Source organism: Microtus ochrogaster, chromosome 2 (assembly GCF_000317375.1).
Source record: "Microtus ochrogaster isolate Prairie Vole_2 chromosome 2, MicOch1.0, whole genome shotgun sequence".
NCBI lineage: Eukaryota > Metazoa > Chordata > Mammalia > Rodentia > Cricetidae > Microtus > Microtus ochrogaster.
In genome coordinates this window covers 32213005-32234322 of record NC_022010.1, presented here as the reverse complement: position 1 = coordinate 32234322, position 21318 = coordinate 32213005, and the positions used below count along the sequence as shown (strand labels likewise).

The 21318-nt window shown below is 48.2% G+C and overlaps 1 protein-coding gene across 3 annotated transcripts in view; it reads left to right on the top strand.

The window, feature by feature from the left end:
* Positions 1 to 21318, top strand: part of Dgkg (diacylglycerol kinase gamma) — a 211389-nt gene that overhangs the window by 114949 nt on the left and 75122 nt on the right. For all 3 annotated transcript variants that reach the window (XM_013351586.2, XM_005344741.2, XM_026785221.1), the window contains 3 exons: positions 3202 to 3291; positions 4750 to 4910; positions 12668 to 12732. In XM_013351586.2, coding sequence (XP_013207040.1) covers positions 3202 to 3291; positions 4750 to 4910; positions 12668 to 12732 — 316 coding nt within the window. The remainder of the gene's footprint in view (positions 1 to 3201; positions 3292 to 4749; positions 4911 to 12667; positions 12733 to 21318) is intronic.

The window sequence follows — 21318 nt, the reverse complement described above, 5'->3', positions numbered from 1 at the left end:
CACACACACCCCAGATATATACATATTCACACATCATACACATCACACACACCCCAGATATATACATATTCACACATCATACACACACAAACACACACATGCCAGATATACACATACACACGCATCATAAACACAAACACACACACCCCAAATTTATACATACACACATATACATCTCTCATACATACACACCAGATATATTCATGCACATACATGCATTATCCACATACACACCTCACACACATATCATACAAATACACATGCCTCACATACACACATATGCATATCTCACACACATTATACACGTACATAACATATACATACATCAAACACATACATGTTCACATACACACACATATACATACACATTATACACACCTCAGACACATACACATCTCACATATATGCATCAAACACACATATTACACACATACACATTACACACATATACATCACATACACACATCAGACATGTACACATGTCACACACACATCATACACATATACATCTCACATACATTGTACACATACATATCTCACATATATACATCAAACACACATATTACACACACACACGCGCACACACACACACCACTCTGCTGCCCCTGTGGGCTCTGAAGTTTGTGGAAAGAGAGAAGACGCCCATCCAGGAACTGTGAGAGGAAAGGTAGCTCATGGCTGCAGTCTCGGCCCTCAGTCCCCTTAAGTCCCACTCACTAAGAGGAAGAAAACCGCCCTTGGAGAAACTACACAAAATCCCTCTACAGAGAACATCGGAGACAGATATAGCTCAGGAAAAAAGAACCATGTGCGATGAAAGGGATGCTAGACTTGCTCACACAGGTTACTGGTTCAAAGAGAAGCCAGGCAGGAAAAAGGAAACTGTAGTGTGCTGCTTTCTTCATTCACCATTTGAGCACGCGTGCCGTGATCTCCGCCCCCCCACTGGAGCTCTCCCTCCCACCTCCCCCGCTACAATCGTACCGCTCTTAGCCTAACATCAGTGGGTTTGCGGTGTGCATAAAGACACCAAGAGCTTCCTGTGGTTCTTCAGAAAATGAGGAGACTTTCTAATGACTGCGGGGCTCAGATAGTTGAGTCATTTGCTCTCCCTCCCATCCTTTTCTGGGGCGTTCCAGCCACCCGGCTCTGCTCTCAGACCCTCAAATGGGGCAATCTTTCTCCCCACATAGAGCCTTGTCCTCCTGTCTGGAGTGCTCCCCAGCCTCAAATGAAATGTAGCTTCTTGGGGTGGGGGAGGCTCTCCTACACATTAGTCAGCTACAGCCTTGTAACAGGACCGTTCCCCTTCCCTCTCCAGTAAAAAGGTACATTATGTGTGCAAAGATATGGCAGCCATGTCTTCACCACAGACTGTGGGCACCATGAGAGCCTGGCCAGGGCCACCTCCCACCACATCTGCCATATGGCAGGACTCAGTGGACCCAAGTGGAGATGCCAGGGCAAATGAAGTTATCGGCCATTCAGGGGACAAACAAGTGAACAGTTACATGAGAATATGATACAGTCACCACCCCCGATGCTCTAGGAGTCACCAAGGGCAGACCCAGGTGACAGGAGGTGACTTTTGTGCTGAGAAGCAGGAGTGTTAGGACTGCGAAAAGTTCGGGGTGGTTTCGTGGCAGGGTGGGAAGCCGAGCGAGCAGAAGGTGAAGGCTAGGAAGAAAGGCAGAGCCTCGATCCTGAGGCCTAGGCTGCTGAGCAAGCTGCAACACTGGTAGAGGTAGAGCCCTAACGTGGAGGATCTGGGGCCCAGGCATTGCCCTCCAGGGCGGAATGCGGAGAACACACCAGGAGAGTGGACATGGAGGCAGAGAGAGAAAAGGAGACTGTGGAACCAGGACAGAGGGGAGGAATCAGCCCTGCACTCACGCACTGTCTCCATGGGGATGGAGAGAAGAGGTTGCTGGGAAATCTGTTCCGGAGACAGCTCACAGGAAGTGCTGTGTGGGTGAATGGAGTAGAGGAAAAAGGAAAAGCTGGGATGGCGTGCAGATTTCTGGGCTCAGGGCTGGAAGGATGGGTAACCTCAAGGTGGCAACCTCAGGAGAAGGGACAGACAGAAAGAAACAGGTGCCCTCCGGGTGACAGGAGACTCCAGTCACATGTCAGGAGCAATCAGAGTTCAGTGCCTCTTTCCAATTTCCACTCAGCCCATCAGCGGTAATCTCGGCCCTGAGATCAGCCTCTTCCGGCACAGGGCAGGCCACTGGTAGTGACTCTGAACCCCTACTCTGCCAGGAAAGTCCCAGTTCAAGCTCCCCACACTGATCCCTGTAGCCCTCCCTAATCCCCACCCATGGCTAATATGTTGAACACCTCACAGGGCAAGGGTCTGTGGGCATGCCCCCTTAAAACCCCACAGGTACCCGTACCTCCCCCTCCCATTTCCCTGCCCTGCCACCGTGCGGAAGACTACAGGCAGACCAATGCCCGGTTGACAGTGACATCTCCCTGACTGTTCTGGCCACGCTCCTGTGCAACCATAAAGGGAGGTGGGGGGGGGAATCTGTATTCTGGGAAGCGTCAGGAGTCACGAGATGATAAACTGGTGTGTGGGTGTCACGTAACACCTGCAGGCTTTCTTACTTTAGCACCCTGTTGCTGCTTAAGCTTTAAAATAGACGTGGCTTTCAATGAGCTCTGTCAGTTTTCCAGAGACCCCACCACCACCATCATTCCCTACTGCCAGGCACACTTCTCACTGTGCCCTGCCTGGCCCCCAAGGGCAGCAGGATGGGCTTGAAGCCAAAGATCTGAGTTTGGATCCAGGCTCTGGAATTGCTTTTCCTTCATAAACCTCTTCCTTGGCTAGGTTGCCATAGACAATGAATGAAAACAAATATTGGTCCCCATCAAGTGTTAAAATCACACGAGCCGATGTTTTTGCAGCCTGTGCTGTCACCTTGAAGAACAGAATTGAGATGTGTTTAGGATAAATGGGTGCAAATTATAGGGAGAGCGATTTATCTCCATAGGAAGAATTGATTGACAACGTCAGCAAACTTGCAGCAGCTAGCGCATGGCAAACATTGTGGATGGCCTCAGTAAGGGGCGTGTTTCCTAGTGCAGGAAGGATTCTCTGATTGCATTGAGGGAAGGCAAGCAACCAGTGGGGATTATAAGATAATGCAGCCACCTTAGTCACGTGGCATGTCTGTTCCTTCATGTGGGTTGCAGATAAGGCCAACTTCACAAAACATCCACCAGTGGCCGTCCTGCCTCTCGGAACGGGGAATGACCTTGCACGATGTCTCCGCTGGGGAGGAGGTGAGTATGCACGTCTCTGACATCACCCTGGAGCCGAGCATTCAGGCTTTCACAGATGCTGTGCAGGGACAGGTAGACTTAGCTTTTACCGGTCACTGTCCACAGGAAGGTAGTTGACGGTCATTTCTGATCCATGATCCTGCCGTTCCATGCTGGATCTGGAACAGGAGCCCCCTCCTCTAGGTCCCAGGGTCCTGCATGGTCTCTTCGCATTGACTACAGTCTTGAAGCCATCGGCTTAGAGCCTGCCTCCTCCAGCAGGACCTGCCTACTGTAGGGTAAAGATAATCTCAGCCAGCCCCTCCTTATACATGCTTGTCCTTATGCATGGATTTAGAGAATGCAGCCTGGAATACTGCATCACCAATCAGGAGACACCAGGGACATCTGGATTATCAGGCTCCCCAGGGCTATGGAACACAGAGAGGTGGTGGCTTTTAAAGCAAGGGTCAAGGACTTTGCAAATGAAGCAGCTACTGGAGCTGGGCATGAGGCAGAACACAAAGCCCGGCTCCACTGAGGGAAGCCAGCAGGCAGAAGACCAATGACTCCAGGTGGTTGATCAATTAAGGGAGCAATCCTAGACCAGGACAGCCAGGACAGTCAACACCTCTGTTCTTGTGTGGAGGCTAAAGCAGAGGAAGTCAGACCTGAGAGTCATCTTAACAGTATACCCTATCACCAAACTGCCCATCTTCCACCCAGAACAGTCTTGGGATGGATCTGCTACCTTCCACACACAACCTCCCAGCCCTGAAGCTGGCCAGTCTCCCCCCTCTCTCCTTTCTCTCCTTCCTTTCCTTCCTTTGTCTTTTCTTCCAACTAGTGCTGTATTTCCTGTACAAAATAATACGTTTTGTTAAGCCTTTCTCATGCATGATTATCCTGTTCTTTAATATCGATGACGATACTTTCGCCTGTTCCCACATCCTATTACTCCGTCCCTCTCCCAATAGCCCACTTCCTGCTTCATGTCAGGTGGGTGGGTGGGTGGGGGTAGGTATATATACAGATGTATAGATAGATACATAGATGGAGAGAGAGATAATAGACAGAGAGATGGATGGGTGATAGTGAGATTTATATAAACATCACATATGGAAGAAAGCATAATACCTAAGTCCATCTTCCTTCACTCCACAGGATAACCCTTAGTCTTTCCACATCCTGCAGATGACATCAGCTCACCCATTCTCAAGGGCTGGCTTTAGCTCCGGAGCCAGGCCTGCCTCTAGTCAACACCTATTCCAGTCCTTGCTCTCTGGCTTCCAACTCACCCCTAAACTCCTGCTACCTACTCCCTGCTATCCGCCCCTTCTCCCTGGCTTAGCGAACACACATGTCTCCAGCCCCAAGTCACCCAGAAGTCTAGTCACAAACGCCTGAAGAGTTACTTGCCCTGCCTGAGGGACAGCTTCGCCTCTGCTCTGGTGGTACACACCATGCCCTTGTCCATAGGTTACGAAGGGGGAAGCTTGACGAAAATCCTGAAGGAGATTGAACAGAGCCCCTTGGTGATGCTGGACCGCTGGTATCTCGAAGTCACACCCAGAGAAGAGGTGGAGAATGGAGACCAGGTCCCATACAACATCATGAACAACTACTTCTCCATTGGTGTGGTAAGTTGGTCACTGGTTGCTTTTCTGTATGACCAAAACATGTCCATTGACCCCTCCTGGACCCCTACTTCTTGTCTGTTCTGTTTGTCCCTAGACCTGATTGGGTCTGAACATCCTCAAATCTGACATGGCTGTGGCCACCCTGACAGTACGGCCATTCTACCCCTTGGCTGTAGAAGAGATTCTTACCCCTGTACTTTTAACAGAAGAAAAAACTGGGATTTTTCTTAAAATGTATCTATCCTTCAGATAATATGAAACAATTAAAGGAAACAAATGCCAAGGAATGGGGCCAGGAAGAGCCCCTTTCGGGAGTGTGAGGAGCTCTGATCCTGAGAAGGGACCACATGCTTCCACCAGGTTCAGTAGACAACACTCAGACTCCTCGCCTCCTGCTCACACACCTCCTCCCAGTCCTACCACACATTCTCCAAGTGCTTCATACACCCCTAGGAGGGTTCTCCTCCTGCTGCTGCTCAGGCGAAGGCCATTGTTCCTCCGCGATGCTTCTACAGCCCCCATCACAGCCCATCAGCGTCCTCCATGCATTAGACTGGAGGGACAGCTTTAGGGTGCCTGTGTCACCTTCCTCCCATATGCAAGTGTGTGCTTGCATGCACAAATACAGACACAAATGCACACATGTGTACACACACTCTTATACACACACACAGACGGATGGGCAGACAGACAGACAATGATGTCTGGGTTCCCTTTCTATCCTCCGGTCCCAGCCCAGCTAGTATAACTCAGTTTGTCATACTGAAGTCAACTTCTAGATCAGAGCAGGCACTCCTTCCTAGGCTGTTGGGGACATAGGATGAGCGTAGTCTTTTTTTTTTTTTAAGTATTTTATGTATATGGATATTTTGTCTACATGTATATCTGTACCAGAGGGCAGAAGAGGGCACCAGATCCTCTAAAACCAGTTACAGATGGGTGTGAGCGGCATGTAGGTGCTAGGGGATTAAGTCAGGACCCCTGGAATAATACCCAGTGCTTTTACCACTGAGCTACCTCTCCAGCCCCCCAGCTGGAGTGTCCTTAAACTGAGCTGGGGCTTGGGGTGGTGGTACAGAAAGGAGAGCAGCTTTACTGGACCCCGGCTGCATGCTCTCTCCCGGGGCAGGCTTGTTCATTCCAGTCTTCACAGCACTCTGTAAGCATCACTCTGACTGCACAGAAAGGCTTAGGACTCTCAAAGAGATAGACCAAGGATCTACTCCCTTATCACCGCCATCCTCCCCCCAACTCCATCTCCCATCAGTCTTGGGTCTAAGCATCCTTCCTTCCTGCCTCCCTGTCTTTGGGATTGTTCTGAACAATATCAGGTGCATATGAGACCCCTCAGGCCACCGGCTGGCACCATACTGAGGGTTACCCACCCCCCTTTTTCCTGTGCCTCTTTTGAAACTAAAAAATAATAATCCTCGCTCACAGTGACGACAGGATCGAAGAGCAGCCACGTTTGCAGTGTTCTTTCTTTGTTGTTTGTTTTTATTCTACTGATGCACAGAAGAACACTGTGTCTTCTGTTCTCTGAAAAAAGGAACAGGCTTGAATGAAGGCTTTGCCTTCACCTTCACACTCCTACTCCAGCCCTCTTCGCTATGACGGAGGCAGGCAAGGCACTGTGGGTCCAGGATAAGGCGCCGTGACTGCGGAGGTGCTGCGCTAGGGGTTCCTGCTTCCTCACTGCCTTATGCCTCTCCCCAGCCCCCAGATTTTCCACTTCTGGTAGAGGGACACTGTCTCAAGCCCTCTTTCGGGGCCACCTTCAGGGAAGGTGCGCGCACGCGCGCGCACACACACACACACACACACACACACCTTTCTTATACTCAGGTCCCTCTCCTCCTGTTCCCAGATATCTTCAGCTCCAGACAGCCAGGTACCCATGCCTCTGTGGGGTTCCAGAGTATAGGGATCCCACCATCAGCTTTACCAAACCTCACGTCTTTTCCCTGCCATGACCATCATGTAACTTGGTGTTTATTGAGTGCCTGTGGTACACCCAGCCCGATTATCTTATTGCCTGATTGTGGTAGTTGTTCCTGTGTGAGTCCAAGTTGGAGGGCAGCAAAGCTGGGGATCAGAATATCATGCTCTTGAGCTTCCTTATCTGTGGCCTCTGCCCAGCCCCCTCCATCTTCACAGGGATACAAGCCATAAGAGTGAGGGAAGGTCTCCAAACCCAGTGGGAGATGGCTCCGCGGCACCCACTTTTCTTAGTGGAAATTCGCACCAGATTCTGACTTCTCATTTGATGCTGAGGCTCTCAGCAAGGTCTGTGATTCTGCGTTTTGAACAAAACCCTGGAAGCATTCTGATGCTGCTGATCCTGACCAAGGCCTCAGAGAGCCCGGACAGCCCTGAGCAGATTGCACAGAGGAAATGGATCTGGCACACAGACATTAGAATTGAAAGAGAGGGGCTTGAGAAACGAGGAAATGCTGGCACCATAAAAGCAGCCAGCCAGAACTGATTGCTGAGCAGCGGGGTGGGTTAGGCTGCCCAGGAGCTTCCCGCTGGCACGTTACAAGCATGTCTACCTTCAGAACCTTCAACACACCTTCCTGTTCTTAATAAAGCTCTGGCTGGAAGGAACACTGTCCCCAAGATCTGTCTGTCTCCACACAATTGTCCTGTAGACATCCTTCCCTCAACTAGATACCCAGGCAGTAAATGAAAGAGCCAGGAATCATGGTTTTAATGCTTTCATTCAGGAGGAAGGCGAGCAATAGGGAGAAAAGGGAAGCAGTAGGGAGAAGTTGGGAAGGAGGGAGGGGACCAAGGAGAGAGGGGGGTAGGAAGGAAGGAGGCGAATTGCCCTCCAAGGAAGCACAAACAGAAAACCATCACTTTCAACAGCCAACATGTTTACCCACCTGACCTACACAATTCCAAGGATAACTTTTTCATAGTTCTTTTCATATATCTTTCGCTTGTGCATATTTATTGTCATATTGTGGATGAGCGAGGAGATGGGACTTTTTATCTCATTGGTGTGCCCTGAGCTTTTCTCTTGAGAGAATGTTTGCAGGGCATGTGTTCTCGCTCTTTAAAAGCTGGAAGGCGAAAATCCTGAGAAAATAAGTACCCAGTGTGCAACCCTGGCTGAGCCTGGGGCTGACATTTGCAGAAGGTCTTGCTTCCTATTTGACTTCCCAAACTTTGTGAGAGAAGTGGGTATGTAAACCAAGCAGGTTCTACCTCCTTAGGATGCTTAAATAGAGTCCGACTCCCCTGGCAAAGAGATGCCTGCAATGTCTTTGCCTCTCGGAAGGACTTGTGATGCCCACCGAGCAAATGGCGGCTGCCTTGCAACTATAAAGATGATGGTTGTGGCACCGCGCAGTGCCCCCAGTGCAAACAGAACGCATTTTCTAGACAGAGGGTTGAGTAAGACCGAGTCTCCTGGACTGCCCTGGGAGTCACTGCGACTCAGAGCTGCCATACAGCCACACACGAGCCCAAATCAATGAAGATTTTGCTCTTCGGTTTTATCATCCTTCTAGCCGCAGACACCCCCTGGGAAGAGGTCTTAAACACAGTCATCCAGGACATCGCTTCCTCTGGATTCTCCGGCCTCTTCCTCCCTGCTCGCTATTTTTGGATTAGCTGAAAGGTCAGGATGGCCAGGTATCAGTGACAGGAAGTTAGGGACTACGAAATAATTCCTGGATCTTGTGTAACTCGGAACTCCTCCCGGGCTCTGCTTTCAGTGAGCCTTCCCAGAGTGGTGAGCAGCTAATCCCTTGACGCAGTGAAGTCTGTTTTGGATGCCAGAGAGCCACCAGCCCATACGCCATTTTCTACCTTATAGACTGCTGTTAGTGTTTACCTGCCTCGTGTCCCACAGTGACAAGCCTCCTACCCACTGGGGAGGGTGTCAACAACACAGATGCGTGCAAACTTGGATTCTGTCAGCGCTGAGTTCTAATCTGACACGTGTGATTTGGATAAGCTGGACACATCTTTTCCACTCCCTAGTCTGCCATAGATTTTAAAAACAATCCAAACTTCAAGTAATCTGCTCTGTGGTCCCTTTCCCGTCTCTGTCTTCAGAAGTTGCTAGTGTGACTTAGGCCTGCACTATCCAGGATGGCAAGCACAAGGCACACGTGGCTACTATGGACCTGAAATGCCTAATTTAAGGTGTGTGTGAATGTTAAAAAAAAAACAACAACAACACATATTTCAGAAGAATTGAGATATAAAGAAAAATTAAATATATCAATATTTATTTATTATATATAGAAATGATAGAATTTACAATAGGTATATTGGATTAGTTAAAACATTCATAAGTTAATTTCATCTGTTCCTTTTTACTTTTATGTGTGGCTTCTAGAAATTTTTAAGTCACAAACATGTTATATTTCTATTGAACAGCACCTGGCTTAGACATTCCAATGTATCAGAGTCCAAATGACAGCAATTTATGTTTGAGAGAGAGCCAAAATCCTTCATCCAACCATATGCTTGAGGTTTTGGCTGCAGAAGGAACAGCCCTTGTCCATACTTCATCTCTTCTTCCACCCACGCCACACAGAACACACGCTGACTGGCGACTGTCAGAAATACCATGGCTTCCACTGGCCTGCAATTCCTGTCACTCTCTCTAGAATGGAAGTGTGATTTTGCTATAATTGTCATCAAGAAAGTCTCTGAACCCATAATATAAATGTCACATACCACGGTCAGTGCTCAGCATGGAGGCCTTCTACAGAGTAAACGCCAGTCTCGATTCTCTGTATGCCCCCCTTCCCCTGGAGTCTTTACACTGTCTTTCGGGAGACAGCTTAGCTCTCCCTTGCTGTTTCGTATATTTGTCAAGAGATTACACTGTCAGATTAGGAGTCATGGGCTGAGCTAACGATATCGTAAATGCTGGCCTTCGGAATAAGAAGCCACACAAAATTTAGTAATGGAAAAACCAAGGGCAATATGCTGTGGGATATTTGTATACTGTTGTGGCTGGTTTCAGAAAGAGCTAAAGAGCCAATAGCTAGGCAGGAGGTGTAGGCGGGGCTTCCAGGCAGAGAGGGGAAGTGGGAAGAGATAATCGAGGTGCAGAGGAGATGCCAGCAAGACAAAAGAGGGAGTCAGACATACAGAATGAAAGAAAAATAAAAGGTAATCTACATAGTAAAATTAATAAAATGGGTTCATTTAAATTATAAGAGCTAGTTAGGAACAAACCTAAGCTATAGACTGAGCTTTCATAATTAATAAGAAGTTTCCATGTCATTATTTGGGACAGGATGGACAGAGAAAGACTCGTTTCGGTGATAAGAACAGAGAGAAGAGTATCTGCAAATATCCCAGGAATTAAAACGAGGAGGCAGTTCCAGCTGTGCCAGGAGTAATGGCAGTGGTGTACAAATCATGCCGCACAATATATGAATGTTTGCTTTGGGTTTTGTTGTTGTCGTCGTTGTTCTTTTGTTTGTTTTTGTTTGGGGGATTGTTTTGTTTCTTGTTTGTTTGTTTTTGTTTTGTTTTGTTTTGAGACAAGGTTTCACTGTGTAGCTTTGGAGCCTGTCCTTGGAACTTGCTCTGTAGACCAGGCTGGCCTCGAACTCACAGATATCTGCCTGTCTCTGCTTCCCAGGTGCTAGGATTATAGACATGCGCTACCATTACCTGGCAGTTGTTTTGTTTCTGACAGGTGAAAACCCAGTCCTTCACAGGAACACAGAATGCTTTCTGGAATTCTAGGAAATCCTTTGGCAAATGTCACATCTTATCAGGAGTGTCCATAGAGCCTGCTTAGAGACAAACAGAGAAGTGGGCATGATCTGAGCTAGGAAGACCTGCTGTCCAGAGAGGCTGAGTAGGCTGTGTGGGTCCCGGTGGAAGAGGGCCTCCCTGAGTTTGACACCTCCTACCATGTGTCCCCAACGTGACCTGGACCTTCAGCTCTTGATGAGTCTGAAAACTACAAGAAAAAGTCAGTAGCAAAAATCAACCATTAAACTCCCAAGAAATGTTGTCCCATGTTCTAGACCTGTGCCCCCAGATTTCGCACAGTGACTGCTGGATGAGATCACTCTTGTCCCTAGTGGTAGCATGCTCCCCAAAAGCTTCTTCAGTGAGACTGCACTTGTCTCTTCTGATGCTAAAAACAAGGTGAAGTCAGCGCTGGAAACTGCTCTGTTGTACTTTTCTTACCAGGAAGCAGGGTCTTCCCAGCGTGATGGCACACACCTTTAACCCCAGTGCAAGAGAGTCAGAGGCAGGAGGATCTCTCTGAGTTTGAGCTCAACAGGGTCTACATGGTGAGCTCCAGGTCAACTAGAATCACATGGTAAAAGCCTGTCTCAGAAAGAAAAAGGGAGTGGTGTTGATGAGCAAGGAAGAAACGAGCGAACGAAGAAAAAGAGAGAGGGGGGAGAGAGAGAGGAAAGGAGGGAGGGAGGAAAGAAAGAGAGAGAGAGAATGAATAAACATTAGCTAAAAATCTGCTCCATGGAATTTTAAGACTCTTCCAGACACATAGTCTAGTAGATGTATTTTTGGTTACTTATTGGGTTTTGGTTGGTCGGATGTTTGGTGGGTTGCTTTGGTTTGTTGCGATACAGTCCCAACCTTGTAGTCCAGGCTAGCCTTGATCTTCCTGCCTTGGTCTCCCACATGCTCAGCCTACAGGGGTGTAGCACCATGCCCAGAGATTTCTGTGTTTCGCCGTTGCTGCTAAGCAAATCTAAATCAGCTCACTGTTGCTGGGCTGTACCCCACCAACCAGCCAATTCATTTCCAGTATTCAGTAACTGCCCCACAGTGTTAGGTGGGGACTGGGTGATGAGGGGAGGAAAGATCACACTCTTCTGCTGGAAATGGGCTTGGTAAGAAGTGTGGAAGGCTAGGTTTGAAGAATTGAGTTCAGCTTTGGGTCCTGCTCTGGACTACAGATCATGATGCGCCCCCCCCCCCAGTCACAAGCATAAGCACTAACAGGATGGCTGTGCCGGGAGCAGAACCTCAGGGCTAAGAGGTTCCAAACTGAACATGAAACACCCAGAAACAGTGTCGAGGGAGCCTCATGGTGGGTTCTGAGGTACAGGAAGCCAGGCCTGTAGCCAAAGGGAGAGGGAGGACAGGGAAGGGTAAAGAAGGGATTAATCTATGGCTTTGGAACCAGTCCTGTGGCCAGAATGACTAACAAGAAGAAGCTAGAAGTTTACTATAATACCCTTTTATTATCAGCTAAACTTGAGACATAGACAGCAAAGGGTTAATACATAATGGCCTCCAGCAACATCAGCTTGAGATTTTGACAGGTGCTATGTTATGTAAGATGTTATCATTGCTGGAAGCTGGTTGAATGGAACATGAGAAACATACTATTTTTGTTAACTTCTCATGAGTCGAAATATTCCCTATTTTGTGCCACGGGCTCCTGGCTTCCCCTGAGCAGAGCCCCTCACTGTCCTAGAAGGCGGGTGGCTTTCCCTTCACTCCAGAGTCTGCTTTTGCCTAGGTCTCCAAAGAGCTAGGTTCTCAGGCTGAACTGTGGCTGCTTGCAGGGCCTGAGGTACAGAGATAACTGACAGGGCCCTGAGGCAACGAAGCTAGGCTCTGAAAGAACTGAGGGGTGGCACTAGCTTCCCCTTGAACCGTGGTGCTGAGCAGCTGAGACCTGGAAGTCTCCAGAATTTGGGCATTCCAGGAGCCCATATGTGTCCCTTCCCATCATACCTCGTGGCTACAATCACTAACTAGGCTTCTGCCTTCTTTTCTTTTGTTTCCAGGATGCTTCCATTGCCCATAGATTCCACATGATGAGAGAGAAACACCCTGAAAAATTCAACAGCAGGTAAGCGAGCTTGCTAGCTGCTGCAGTGGCACCCCGCCCGCCCGGCACTGCCAGCCAGCGGGCCTCCCACCTGCTACCACGGAAATGTCCTTGGCCTGGGTCGCCCGGGGACTTAGCTTTGCTGCCACGTTGCCGGAAGAAGGGTTTCCATTCCTAAGAAGAAAAAAATGTCAGAAACCTGCTGTGGCCTGGCTGCCAATCCCCTCCCGTAGGAACGGAGCAGGGGGAGGCGTCTGGGGACGGCATGGGTGGCAGGGAGCATGCCCTTGGCCACCTGGAACCCCACCAGGGACTCAGAGGTTTTCCCCAAAAGCCCAGCTTCCCCCAGCAGCCCGGGCTTGGGGAGAAAAGGGTTCTGCTGGGGTCTCAGAACCGGGGAGGTGCCAGCCTCCCTCCCGGACAGCAGAGGGCAGCAACGAGGCAGTAACCCCGAAGGGCACCCGGTGGCCTCGCATGGGCGCTGGCATGCCTGGAGATTAGGTTCAAACATGAAAGAAAAGGGAAAACCAGATGAGTTGCAAGCGAACCCAAACCTGTGTTGCAAAGCGAATGGAATTTACCAGAACCAAGATGTGACTGGCATATAATCACCGCGGAGTTGACCACTTCTCTTTTCTCTCTCTTCCTGGCAAAGCCCATCCAACTCCATCCTCTGTTGTACTGTTTCAAGATCATGATTGGATTCCAGGCCTAGCCTCAGGCAGATGGGGAACGGGGGGCTAATAATTTGGACTTGATCTTTGAACATAAAGGGATGGCCAGGTATTTAGCCTACAGAATTCTACTCAAAGCAGAAGTTAAGAGTGTTACTTGAGGACATCCACTTACAGCCCAGCTCCTGGCTCTACAGCCTAGGAGCTTCACCAGGGAGAGTCTGGACACAACAAAGTAATGTCAAACTGGGAACCAGACAGCAGCGGAACTTCTTCAAGGTTGCATTCTGTCTCACTTAGACCCAAGGTCCACAGCTCAGTACAGACACGTGCTCCCAGCCCCAGTCACAAACTGGCAATACCACCCCTTCCCTCAGCCTTCGTCACCCCTGTGCGAGGACACAATCACTATTCTTAAACTGCTATACGTATTTATTAAACTATGTACATTTAAGAGTCCTATTTACACTGGAAAAGTGGGCAAACTTTAAGATATTTTTTTAAGCCAAAAACAAATCTATTGAGGAGAAGAAAAGATGCCAGGCACAAAACCCAAGTTCTGTTATGCCCAAAGCTTGTGGCCGTTGCTATTGTGGCTGAAACTAACAAGACCTGGCCCAGGCTGAGATGGCGCGCTGAACCTGCCTGTGGAGTAGGCTCAGGTGTAAGGGGCTGGTGTAGGTGCCGAGGGATCCTTTCTCTCCCTCAGCGAGGCTGCGAATTTCCGAGAGTCCAGATTCCTCACGCTAGGTCAGTTTACATGCCCATTTTTAAGCTTCTCTTATCCTTCAAGTCTTTTTCAGAGGTGGCCCCAGCTCCACTTCTGGGTCGGACGGGATGTAGGTGGGGGGTGGCCTTTTTGAGGATAACTACTTTGGGGGCTTTTTCATTGTGTTCCAACTCGGGGATCTGGTCAGACAGGACAAAACTTCTGTCTCAGCTCATTTGTTTCTTGACGTTCTAAGATGTTGTCTGTCCACCTCCCCACATCCCCCTGTATCTAAGGACCCGGGCTGGCGTGTTGTCATGGTTACTGATGCGTTTCAGACCCGACCGGGGCCGAGCGTAGTCTTTCCGTGTAGACGTGGCAGTCATTCGTGGCCCCTCTTGATAACCCACATGGGCTGTAGGGAGGTGTGCTGTGGCCCCTTCAGAAGAGGACTCTGATTTGGACCTCTTGGCAGGAGACCGCCTCTTCGTTCCCACATAAATCGTATCGGTCTCATCCTCATCCTCTTGTTCTTCCTCTCCAAAAGGAATCAAACCCATCCCCTCTCTTCTCCCAGAAAGGCGGATGCTCATCCCAGCAGAATGGCGGCCTCGAGACAGCTTTTGAAAATCACTCCTGCCTGTCCTACAGACTTTCAAGGTCCTCTTTACACAACGTACTTTACACACATACAAGTACTCCATGGATGTGTCTGGAAAATGCCGTACGCCTGTGAAAGCCATGGCTTCTGCTCACCCACTCATCCATTCTCTCACTGACTCACTCACTAGCAACATCCTTTGAAGATATGCTGCTGCCTACACACCATGTATCTAGGGGTCTGGAACAGACGGCCCATAGCTCACCGCCCCCTGCTGGAAACCGGCTGGAAAGCAAGCACGCATACCTGTGTGCCTGGAGTGCTGTGAGCAGAGGCGGCCTAAGAGAACCCAAAGGCAAGAGCAGAGAGCTGGGCATGGAGGATTTCCCAGGGACAAAGATGTCCCGCCCAGGTTAAAGAAATCCAGATTGGTTTTTACAACTTGGTAAAAAGAGAAGGGCAATCCCCAGAGTTGGAAAGAGATGGAAGGGAAGATCGAGAGTGAGAGCCCAGTGTGCTGGGGAAGAAGCAGCCCTCGGTGCTGCTGTGGCGTCACCTCCGGTCTCGGAAAGGAAGGTGTCTGTCCCTGTTAGAGAATGAGGAAGTAGAAGACAAACTTTATCCTCATCCCCAAAACTGAGACCAAGCAACATGTGTGCTCTGTCAAAAAAAAAAATTATTAAGTCCAATTAGAAAGATCAGTCATGGGGGGGGGGATTAGGGGGGTCATAACGTGCACCCAAGTGTCAAGTATGGAGGAACTCATCATGACCTATAGAATTTTTTCCCTTCTTCCTTCCCAAATCCCCTTTTCAGGACAACTCCTAGATTTGGTGGGGCTCAAGCCTCATGTTTTACCTGGCAGAGATGACAGGTTTATGGATTTGAATTTAAGCCTGCGTACTTGCTGGAGAAATGAAGTTGTTCAGAGGGAGCCCCTGTTTTACAAAGTCGCCAGCCATTTCCTCTGGGTAACTTTGGGTCCATGCTGCTTCCTTCTTGCTTGCTTGCCTGTATTGAAAACACCCAGGAGTATTCAATTTGTCCACCCAGAGGCAGGCAAGCAGCCATTTTCTCCAGGCTTCCTTATTTAGCATTGGGGATGGTTTTAAATAGGCAGGTGGTTGTTGCCATGGTTACTCCCATTACACCAGCAGCTAAACTTAGGAAGGGCCACAAGGGATAGAAAGAAAAGCCTGATACCCAGGATTTGCGAATGTAAACGATATTATCAAACAAAGCTTCTTTTTACTGGGCTGAACTTGAGTTCTTCAGAGAGTGGTTGCTGCTTGGCTGTAAGCCTTTAGCATTAAAGCCTAAGACTGGCCCCTCTGGGATAACCTTAAGGCTAAATATAGGGAGTTGTAATTGGTCTGTTTGTTTTGTTTTGTTTTCAACATGAACGGGCTAGTCAGGGCTGGACTTACCCAGGAAACCTGAACTTGCACATTGCTGGTCTGCTTGGGGGCTGTTCTAGTTAATTCTCAACCCAGGGCTCCGAAGGCCACAGCGGTTCTGAGAACATGAAGTTGTACCAAAAATAATGTGTGTGTGTGTCTGTGTGTGTATCTGTGTGTGTCTGTGTGTGTGTCTGTGTGTCAGTGTGTGTGTGTGTCTGTGTGTGTGTCTGTGTGTGTCTGTGTGTGTATCTGTGTGTGTCTGTGTGTGTCTGTGTGTGTATCTGTGTGTGTCTGTGAGTCAGTGTGTGTGTGTGTCAGTGTGTGTGTCTGTGTGTGTGTGTCTGTGTGTGTGTGGCATTCCAAGGCCTGTGAATCCTAAGAGGCATCAAATTATGACTCAATTATTGGGGTTTCTTAATTCTTCCCTCGGTGATCTCACTATACTGGCTGTTGCCAGGGGAAGTAGTAGTTTAAGAAGCCAAGTGTTCTCTCCAGTGGGATAACCTCGTTAATGGGAGAAAAGGAGGTGGTGGTATGAGCTGGTACCTCAGCTAAGTTAGGCCCCTTCTACCACCTAGTTATTGACATGTTAACTCTTTGTTCCTGATTTAGCAATGTTATGAAAATTACCATCTCTGTCGGTATAAAGGATGCAGAGTTTTAACTCTACTGAAATTCTAATCTGTTAGAAATCACTCAGGTGTGAGTGAGACATGGTTGCTGCCTTTAAGAAATGCATACTCTAGCCAGGGATGGTGGCGCACACCTTTAATCCCACACTGGGGAGGCAAAGGCAGGCGGGTCTCTGTGAGTTTGAAGCCTGCCTGCTATATGAGTTCCAGAAAAGCCAGGGTTCTGTAAAATAAAAGGAAAGAAATTGATAGTCTAGCAAAAAATGGGAAATAATCCTCAAATTCTTTTATGAAATTATTTTTATACAAAAGGAATTTACATTTAGTAAGCCATTGGAAATACAGGCAGCAGTCAGCTTATTAGAACAGTTTAACGTGACTCTTCAAAGCCCAGCCATAAGCAAGCTGTGGTTTGAGTATGGAACCCAAAACTAATATAACCAAACTAAGAACTGTAATTCACTTTGAGCTCCTATTAGATGACAAGCAGTTAACTAAATATTTTATAATAATTAAACTATTTAACTCTCAAGACGACCTTACAACATTAGTCTTGGCATTCTTGAATCGTGACTGTGTGGGACGAGGAAACAGCCTGGAAGAAAGCGGTAGACTATCTTTTAATCAGTGAGCTTGATTTGATTTCTAAGCTACCTCTAAACTCCAGCGTGCAAGCCCCGCTGTCTCTCCTAGGGCTCATTCGTATAGATGAGTGTTCCAGTGCTCCCAAGGCCTCCGCCTAGGTGCGTGTTCTTTATAACATACAACATGAGGAGCACTCTCTCTCACATTCTTGGTGACTTAGGAAAGGAGTATCACCCCTTTTTATCTTGTATAACCTAAGTCTTCTCCTTATTCCACTGTCCACAGCAAGGAGCAAGACTGGTTATGGGATTTGTGTGACCCTGGGCAAATTAAAACACAGTCCCTTGTTGAAACATCTCTTAAGTTTGTGAGCAAGCAGTAAACTAAGCCAAAAGCCCTCCTACGTGCCGGGGCTGGAATGACTGCACGGATATCATACCTAGGAGGTGGCCATGGCAAGAGGTGAATTCATTAACAGCATACCTAGGAGGTGGCCATGGCAAGAGGTGAATTCATTAACAGGCACATCTGTCCAGATCACGGGGTAGACAGTTTGCAAAAGAGGTAAAAGAGAGAGCAAAGAAGGTTTGAACTCGGGAGGAGACAGAGTCTCAAATTTTTAGAGGGGTCATGGTGTGTGTGTGTCAGTGTGTGTGTGTCTGTGTGTGTGTCTGTGTGTGTCTGTGTGTGTCTGTGTGTGTCTGTGTGTTCACAGAGGACAAAAGGACCCGGCCTAGGTCTTCTGCGTACCAACCACCGTCCTCACAGTTTCCAGACTGTGTCTGTGAAGTTTTGTGTATCTGAAATCTAATTCATAAAGGCACCCGATACCACCATCGGTGAGCATTCAGAAAGAGTCTCACTGGGGAGTATTTTATTGCTTGGGAACGCGGAGCGCTGGAGGAATGTGTCATATAAACCTGTTGAGTGTCTTCCACTTGAGCATGTCCCTCAGCAACTGAGACTGAAGCCGTGAGTTATTTCCTGTCAGGCTCTTCAAAGGCCTCATGCCAGCACGGCCAGTACCTGATCACCTTTCTTCAAAGCCCTTGAGCAGTTAGCGGACTCTAGAGTGTCAGCTTCCCTGGAGCCAGGACCAAGATGCTGATGAGAGGTTCCCCAGAAACCTTAATGTAGTTGGAATCTTTCAAAGGTTAGAACATACATTGCAAAGAACTAAGTGCCTAGTAGATATTTATAGAAAGAGGCAACAGGGCTTAGCCCAAGCTGACATCAAAATTTGGCTCTGCCGCTTATTGGCTGTGTGACCTTGGGTGAGTAAGTTAATCTCTTTAATCCTTTGCTTCCTCCCTTGAAAGTTTCGCAAGGTTGCTAGAAGCAGTGGAGAAGTACATCTGTGGTGCATAGTTCGAGTTCAACAATATTTGCTGTTGAATATGACTGATCGACAAGCATGCGGGCTAAGCACTGTCGTAAATCACCTGTAAGTGCTGACAATGGATGTATATTCGATGGAGTACCAAGCGAGACATGTTTTTTTGCGCCATCTTTGTTATATAGACAGTATCCTGAAACTGAGAAGTTGGGGAATATGGAAAGTTGTATAAAATCTGACCACTGGGAAGGTAGTCTTAATTAAGCAGGGTTGGACGGAGCGGGATTTGAGTTCTCCTGTGGACACCCGTGGAGGAAATTCCTTCCACTGGCACCACGGAGTGGAGTGTGGGGTCTGAATAGCCGAGGTTCTAAGGCTAAAAGCTGAAGGCTGGGTTAAGATGGTGAGGGGGCCAAGACTCCCAGCTGACAGGGTGGTGGGAGAGAGTGAGGGGAGGGTGCAGGACAGATGCCAGGTGCTTCTGGAATACTTAGAGCTCCTCAGCCCCAGCCGAGGTCACGGAGAACACAGCTGGTGGAGAGGCAGGTGGCCCAGGCAGTCGGATGCTGGAAGTGCGCCTGTTCTCGTGGTCGATGTGATGGGTGCTCTCCTCACTCCCTCCTCCACCTCCCCTCCTCCCCAACCTGGGCTGAACACTGAGATGGTGCCTGGGAGCACAGCGCAGACTAGCATGTTTCATGCATGCAAGTTTGAAAGTGCAGGGGCCACCTCTCGTGATTGCTGTGGCATGCCCAACATGTATACTGCTTACATATTAAACTCCCTTACCTGAAAATGAAACCATTCCAAGTCTTTCATTCAAGAACCCCATGAGGACCCCAAATTGCAGTCTAGATGTTTGGCTTTAACAGCCACAAACATGAGTTCAAGTTCCTGGCAGTTAGAGTCCCGTGCCCTTAATTGGGCTTTCAGTATCTCGAGAGAGGTACTCAGTGGGCCAAACTGTCTGCTCCTGTTCCCCCACCCCCAAAGGTAAAATATTGTTTTCAAATATTTGGAATCTGGGAAAGGCCCACATGAAATTGATTGTGGGGTTTTCTACTTTTATTCTTACTCCTGTGAGTAATTTGTAAAGGAAATGAAGTTCTTAGGCTTCCTCCATCTTTCAAGCCAGCCGTGGTCCAATGGGTCTTTTTCTAACTACATCCCTCTGGTGGCCTTCCTTGTCCTTCTCCATGACAAGGACCCTGAGATGCAGGGAGCCATTCAAAGCTCCCAGTCTCCCCGCTTGTAAGATCAACAGACTGGCAACTTGTATCCAGTCAGAAGTCTTGGTCCTCTTTGCCATGCACCCTAACATAGCCACAGTTCTGGGGTTAGAGCACTACCGCTTTCCGCATGGTTCTGCCCCATGCAAGTCTGCGACCTTAGGAGCGCGTTCTGGGAGCTCAATAGGGAAATGCGTTGAGTGCTCACCATGGCACAGCAACAGTCGGGCTCCTTTTAGAACGACTCACACCACCAAGGTAGACCCTGCAGCAGGTGAAGGTCATATTAGCTGACTCAGAGCCATGATTCTCTGAGCTGGAGGGGTAGCTAGCTAGCTGGTGGCCATACAGTGAGTCATCAGGCTGGAAACATCCGGCACGTGCTCTATCTAGACTTAAAACCGTCTTCAACAAAATACCAGCCGATTTTCAGCATATGCGTCTGTGGTTTATATAGTACATCAGGTTATGAGTGCGAATTGTTTGGGAAGCAAACACAAGCTAAAGGGAAAGAAAAGAAGCATGGCACAAACACACTTGCAGCATGCTGGTGCATTTTGGCTGCTCATTGAAGTCCCGTGGTACCTGTCTTTATAAAGCTGAATGAAGTACTTTCTAAATAGTTTTCTTTGGACAAGCCATGCAAGGCCACTGTAGAAAATAAATCATGCCACCCCCGTCCCAGGAAATCCGATGCTCCCAATATCTACTTCCTCTCAGCATTTTCCCTCTGGTGTTTTATTTCCTTGAACCACACCGTATATACTGATCTTAAACATTATTACATTGTTACAGTAGCAATAAACGTTATCTCAGAAGCATTTATAGGCTGTGAAAGGAGAATTATGGAAAGCAGCTGATCAGAGTAAGTTTATCCATAGTGGGGATTTGATTAATATTTTTCAATTAAAAAATCACAATTGTTTTGTTGAGTCGATATGAGGGCTTTAGAAATAGTCAGGTCCCATTGCAATTTAAGTCATTCTTTGGCACGCTGTGCAGCTCTTCTTCTGTGGAGGATAAATAGAAGCTGAAAAGACCTCAATTCTCTCAGTTCCGGGCCCTCTATGTGGTTTTGCTCTGTCTCAGTAGGACCTGTTTCTTTTTATTCATTGGGTGGCTCTCCAAACTGCATAGTGGTCAAGTGTTTGAGCATGAGTGGCCATGAGAGCATGCAGTGAGTACTCAGAAGGTGGTCTGCTGGGCCCTTTGGTAGCCTTCACCTGGGAGGACACATCGCCTTAACAGACATGGTCGTCCAAGTGTAAGACAGATGTCAGCTCATTTTACAGAGAAATCTGAAGGTCAGAAGAAGTATCTTACTAGTGATCATATTATAGGGGAAGGTTACCAAGATCTACGAGTCACAGGGAATAGGGGAAGGGGCCCAAGATCTGCTGGTCATGGGAAATAGGGGAAGGTTACCAAAACCTACTAGTCA